Genomic DNA, 6,889 nt, shown 5'->3' with positions numbered 1-6,889 from the left:
TGATGAGCGAGTGGAGTGAGTCCTGAAAATGCTCAGTTTTCCTGAATTTGAAGAGAATTTTGAAGATTACTGCAACCTTTCAGGACTTGCTAAGGTAGGAACTACACTTGGTATTTATGGAAAAGTTTATGGGCGAGTGGAGTGAGTCCTGAAAAGGATCAGTTTTCCTGAATTTGAAGCGAATTTTGAAGAATACTGCAGCCTTTCAGGACTCGCTTCGCTCGCCCATCATACACATTTATTAAGTTAACTATAAGCTATAAGTAAGAGTTATACTTCGTATTTATGGAAAAGATGATGGGCGAGTGGAGTGAGTCCTGAAAATGATCAGTTTTCCTGAATTTGAAGTGAATTTTTAAGAATACTGCAACCTTTCAGGACTCGCTACGTTCGCCCATCATCCAAATTTATTAAGTCAACTATAAGCTTTAAGTAAGAGTTATACTTCGTATTTATGGAAAAGTTAATAAACGAGTAAAGTGGAAAAATTGATGGGCGAGTGGAGTAAGTCCTGAAAATGATCAGTTTTCCTGTATTTGAAGTAAATTTTGAAGACTACTGCAGCCTTTCAGGACTCGCATCACTCGCCCAACAAAACAATTTCATAATTGTCCAAAACAACATAATATCAATAATAATTAAATAAAATGAAAATTGTAATAATAATAATTAAAAAGCTAAAATTGAAATGCACATTATCATAACAAAATAGCCGAAAATTGATTATGCAATTGATTCTCTTCGATTCTCTTGACCAGAATTACCAAATTTGAACCACCTCCCCCCCCAATTCGACGTAATTTCGCAAAACAATTTCCATGTGGACCCAAATATAATAATATATATTGAAACTGCGGTATATGCTTGCATACATATAAATAAATTGGCAACACGGCGTATTTCAATTGTTAATACGAAACGATCAACTGTAATTTAACTATGTTTACGACTCGCAATTGCGAAACATTCCGTTCGCGAATATTCGAATATTGCGGAATGCGGTGAAATTGCACGGAATTCTACGATAAGTTTAAATTAGCTTTTCACAATGTGACAAAGACAAGAATTTTTTTTTCTACCCCTTTCGGGTTTAACAGCCACCACAAATTTTGTTTGGTTTTTGGGAATCGAACCGACGACCTTTCGTATCAGATTTTCGTCATACATGTTGTTGTTGTCATGTTTCTGTCGAGTTTTATTAACTGTGGAATGCGATCGATAACTGTATGCAACCAACATCGCATGTGTCTTGATTGCAGGAGTTTTTTCCGTTAATTGAAATTTATTGTCGTCGGACATGCGACTGTAGGAAATGGACGTTTGCAATGAAAGAGTAGAAATAGAAAATGCAGCACAACAAAACATCCAATTCCGCCCTTCAAAAACCCTTCATTTCTCTGTCCATTCACTTCGCTTGTTGTTTTTCGATCCGTTCGAGCGGATCGGATCTTAATAAAGATTAGTAATTACTGCGAGTTCGTTGAGCTCTCTCATCAAGATTCTTAATTAAAATATAAAAAGAAATCAGACGAAACGAGACTTCGACTTAAAGAAGGATAAACATCTTTGGATAGGCTCGAAGAAGAAGTTATGAAACGACTCGAGTGTAAATCATTGGAGAACAATACTTCATGAAAGTTTGAGCTTTTCCAATTGGAAAACTACAGATGAATAAACGAAATACATTAATTCGATTGCAACTCCATCTTTGAGAGTAGTTTGTAATTATATAAATATTCCCATCAAAAATTGTATTATATTACTTAATAATTTCATCGTAATCCTCTAAACTCGCTTAGAATCAATTGAAAACAATACTTTGTTCGCTCATCAAATTTAAGAATGTTACAATTATCTCTTATATAAATAAATAATATTGATAACTCGTTAGATCTTGATGGGCGAACGAAGTGAGTCCTGAAAAACAACCGTAGTCTTCAACATTCTCTTCGGACAAATGGAATTAAACCGTTTTCAGGACTTTCTTCATGTTTACTTCACACACAAATAATTAAAAGACTTTAAATATTGATGTTTAAACAAAGCGAGTGATGATAATTATATTTGTTGTGAGTAGGTGATGAAAATAAATAAATTAGATTGTAGCGCCATCTCGTTTTCTTCAATTGTATTATAATTTAATCCAATTGGATTTTCATAGTTATTTTGAAGAGAAACTATTAAATAAATTGACTTACCGTGTGATGTCTTCCTGACTAACTGCTCTGGGTGTGATGGGGTGAAGCGCTAACGACGATGAGTGAAGCGATTCAGCGTACGGATGGGACAACTTTGATGCTGCAAAGAAGAAAAAAGGAAATAAGAGAGAAATAGGGTTAAAAAAAAAGTGTCCACTTACATAATTGCGGCGAGTATGAGGGTTCGGAGGCCGGAGGGGCCGAGTAAGCGCTCTGGCTCTTCGCGACGATCAAAACCACCCTTTCCTGCGTCGCCTTCAGCGTGGCGACTGCATCCTCGTGGCTCACGTTCTCCAAATTCACCTCACCCCGCTGAAACAAACAAACAATCAAATTAGTATTAAATCAAGAATTCATTCAGAAAATTAAACACAGATGGCGTAATTTACAATTGCTGTATTATTCAACACTTTAAATGTTAATAAGTGCGTTATGTAGTGAATTACAAAGCGAAGCGAGTCCTGAAGAACGATTATAGTCCTGAACTAATTTAGAATCAAATGAGATAATCATATTTGCATTATGCAATACTTCATATTAAAATTCAACAAAATGAGAGAGGTGAGAAAGTTTGGTGAAAGTCGTAATCAGTTGAAAATAAAGAGGTGAGTGATATCTTTTCACAATTTCGTTCAGAAGAAACAAAAATAATCTAGATGAAATTGCAAGGCCATCTCGCTATTATTATTATTATTTCAACTGTCGCTCCGAATTAAATTTCCTCAATTTAACGTTAGATGTAGTTATTGTTATTATTATTTCCTTTCTCTTCTTCAACCCTCCAAAACTATTATATTCGCTTCGCTCCCCCCAAATTGCCCTTTTCTTCTCGAAGTATACTTATTCACGTACACACACACTATATATATAAATATATCTTGAATTCCGTTTTTTTTTTAGAATTTAGAATTGAGAGAGTAAAATTGGGGGGATGTTTGAAATAGAATTGGGCTCCTCTTTTTGCACGCGAGAGATGAAATATGATGGAGCAGAGTCGGAAAACCGGCCACCATAAAAGTCATCTCCATATCCACTTCTATACCAAACCTCTACTTTTCATCCCACTTTTGTGTCCCTTCAAATACCCGACAAATGGGATAGAAAAAAAAAATATGTATATATATATCATCCTTCAAAAGCAGAGGAATTCGCACTTAATTTCAAATAATTTCACTTGAATTGATATTATATACAGTGGGAATCTTTAAAATAGATATTATTGAGAGGAATCCAGATGTATCATCACCCTGTACATATAACTTAAACTGTGAGCAAAGATGGAAAAAGTTTAGGAAAGACTAAAAGCTTTCGTTTCGTTTTAAATTCCTTTTTTATTTTTCTTCACCTCTTGATTCTCCTCTCTCTCCCTTCTTTCAAAAGCTCAACAAAAATTCAATTACATCCGGAAACAGAAGCAGCACTTAAACTATTTGCAATTTATGGGATCCAATCGAGTTATGTTTTTCTTTACTTTTCATCGTTTTCTTCTTAATTTTTTTTTACAAACTATCGCAAAAAAATGATCAATTAATTAAACTCAATTGCAATTAGTTAACTTATTTTGTTTTTTGTAAATTTCTCTTTAGCGCTCTTCTGTACTTGTTTATTAATTAAATCTCGCTTTTCTAATTACTTTAGCGTTCATTATCATCTCTCGTCCGCCTCCCACGATTTTACGACCTCCGACTTAATTCGCTGCTAATTTCATGCGCCTACTACATCAGTCTAGAAGACACTTTTTTCCTCTCCCTTTCCAACTTACGTGATGTTGTATTTTTTTTCTCTCTCAAACTTCCCCTCTGTATATATCTTGACTTAACGTTCGCTTCCGAACTTATTTTATTACGTAATCTGCGTAACGAGGGTACGCGAGGCGCGTGCTAAAGCTGTTGGATGAAGGAGAGGAGGGTTGTGTTCAACAGGCCCAGAAACAGAGTTTTACAAGCGAATAAAACAGCGTGTTTTTTCATTTTTCTCTATCCCCAGCTTCAGTTTATGGCTTATATAATATGAAACTCCCCTCTATATAGAGTTTGTATTTTGTATTTACTTGTTTTTTTTTGATGCAGCGCACGCTTGACGTATTGCACGTGAATATATGGGAGAGAGCGTAAAAAAGTTAATGCAGTCCGGGGGAGTTTTTAATATTCAAAGTCTAAAAAAAAAAGGAGGATACAGGATGTTTTACGCGTTCATGAAAGTTAAGCAATTTGGATGGGTGATGAAAAAAATATTATTTGCCTTAGAATTATAGGAGTATTATTAAAATATATTGTTTTGGTTTGTTTCAGGTGAATCTATCGTTTTTTCAGGACTCACAACGTTCGCCCATCAAGATGTAGTTATAAAACGATTGTTCTTAGGTATTAATTTTTGTTTGTAACGCAAATGATGTTGATGGGCGAGCGAAGCGAGTCCTGAAAAATATTGTTTCCATTTATCCCATTAAAGTATGATGACTACAGTTGCCTTTCAGGACTCACTACATTCGACCATCAAAGTCTAGTAAATATAAACTTTTTATTTACTTAAGTGATGATTATAACATGGAATTGTAGATGATGGGCGAGCGAAGCAAGTCCTGAAAAGTACTGTTTCCATTTGTCCCATTAGAGTTTGATGACTATAGTTGCCTTTCAGGACTCACTACGTTCGCCCATCAAAGTTTAGTGAATATAAACTTTTTATTTACTTAAGAGATGATTATAACATGGAATTGAAGTTGATGGGCGAGCGAAGCGAGTCCTGAAAAGGTACTGTTTCCAATTGATTGTAAACGAAATTATGATAACTTTTGATGGGTCTCTCACCGCTGAATCTCTGATTGCGACGAGTTTGTCTCCGACCATCAGACGACCGTCAACCTGGGCAGCACCGCCGTCCATGACCTTAGTCACGTAGATGCCGTTGTCGCCGGGGATGTGCTGATTACCAATTCCTCCGGCGATGCTGAATCCTAGACCCTTGTTGCCCTTGATCAGCTCAATCTCGAGCAGACGTAAGCTCGCCGGAAGCCTCCGTCGTCGCACGCACTAAAAATTTAAAAGAAAAAACATTAACACCTTAATAAGTAATAATACTACATCTTTGGTATTTCAAGAAACTACAGTCATTTCCAAATCGACGGCGATCCTAGGAAAGTGGCTGCAGGTAGTACGGGTCAGCAGGAAGAGCGACATGACGTGACTGTCGCAGTCGCGTGCGGTAACGCATCAACAGTTTTATCCTTTTTACTCACAAAGAGAGAAAAAAATAAAACACTAGTACGTGATAGGTGGAAGCATAAATTTTCATCATCGCTTACCAGTTTCACGGTGTTTCCTGCCTTCTTGAGGGCGTCAACGGCGGTCGCGTGTGGAACGTCCACAACGGGCACATCGTTGACCTGGAGGATCGAATCGTTCACTTGAAGACGACCGTCCGTCGACGCCGCTCCACCTGGTATCAGCTTCGTGATGTAGATGGCGGTATCGTCGCCGATGTGAGGATTGTCCGTGCCTCCGGCGATGCTGAAACCGAGCCCGGCACCTCCGCGTTCCAACACGATCTCTTCGTACTCCCATTCATCGTCACCGTTAATCTGAAATACAAAAATATAAATAAATATAAGTTAACTAGTATTAAATTATATTATTTTCAGTTATTTCATATCCTGAAAGAGTACAGTACTCTTCATAACTTCCTAAAAAACAAATGAATACTTTTACCTATTACTTTTTTATTGGTTTTTGATGGAAAGGCAACTGTAAATTTCAGGAATCATTGTGAATACAAGAATTTAAACCCTTTTCAGATCATGAAAGAGTGCAACAATCATCATAACTTCCTGACTACATCTTGACTACAGTTGCCTTTCAGGATTCGCTCCGCTCGCCCATCAAGATATTTTCAACAAAAGATAAATACATAGCTATTATTTATGTAACTTCTTCATTTGCTTTTGATGGCCGAGCGAAGCGAGTCCTGAAAGCGATTGTAATCCCATAAACTCGTTTTGAATCCATGGAAACAGTCGCTTTTCAGGACTCGCTTCGCTCGCCCATCATTACTTACTTTACCAACTAATGAATGCATCACTATATTCAATGAAACGTTAAGTAAACTTTGATGGGCGAGCGAAGCGAGTCCTGAAAGGCTATAGTAATCTTCAATACTTCATAAACTTGATCTCAAACTTTTAAATTCTGACATTGTTGACTACATCTTCGCACTATAAGCGATCAATCAATTATATAACAGAAATTCCAAAAGAAACGTTTAATTTCAGATTCGTGATTTTGGGGAGGAAAACAATTAAAAATCTATTCCCGAAACGGACAGTGTCTGCCGGCTGCGATGGACGTGCCGCGCTTTCCCCATTAAACTCCTTAATTAAATTAGTCTTAATCAGTGCTAATCGATCCGTTAGTTCGAGTGACGGAGCAATTCCAGATCGGCCGACAAAAAAAAAACCGTTCGAACGCAATTTTTCAACCGAACGAAATGGAAAATTTATAAATTTCATCCATCAACAGCAAAAAGAAGTAATCTATTTTCTTCATTTGAAAATTAACAGATGTTTTTATTTATTTTTTGACAATGTTTGATGTGCGAGCGAAGCGAGTTCTGAAAAGCGACTGTTTCCATGGATTCGAAACGAGTTTATGGGATTACAACCGTTTTCAGGACTCGCTTCGCTCGCCCATCACAGT

The 6,889-nt window shown here is 36.8% G+C and overlaps 1 protein-coding gene across 3 annotated transcripts in view; it reads right to left on the bottom strand.

The window, feature by feature from the left end:
• Positions 1 to 2,169: 2,169 nt before the first annotated feature.
• Positions 2,170 to 6,889, bottom strand: part of LOC108559645 (disks large 1 tumor suppressor protein-like) — a 30,402-nt gene continuing 25,682 nt past the window's right edge. For all 3 annotated transcript variants that reach the window (XM_017916992.1, XM_017916993.1, XM_017916994.1), the window contains 4 exons: positions 5,503 to 5,778; positions 5,009 to 5,230; positions 2,360 to 2,510; positions 2,170 to 2,298 (listed from right to left, as the gene is read on the bottom strand). In XM_017916992.1, the coding sequence (XP_017772481.1) occupies positions 2,195 to 2,298; positions 2,360 to 2,510; positions 5,009 to 5,230; positions 5,503 to 5,778 (753 nt within the window). In that variant the 3' untranslated portion in view covers positions 2,170 to 2,194. The remainder of the gene's footprint in view (positions 2,299 to 2,359; positions 2,511 to 5,008; positions 5,231 to 5,502; positions 5,779 to 6,889) is intronic.

Source organism: Nicrophorus vespilloides, unplaced genomic scaffold (genome assembly GCF_001412225.1).
Source record: "Nicrophorus vespilloides isolate i.1.1-1 unplaced genomic scaffold, Nicve_v1.0, whole genome shotgun sequence".
Taxonomy (NCBI): Eukaryota; Metazoa; Arthropoda; class Insecta; order Coleoptera; family Silphidae; genus Nicrophorus; species Nicrophorus vespilloides.
This window is presented reverse-complemented; position numbering and strand designations above follow the sequence as displayed.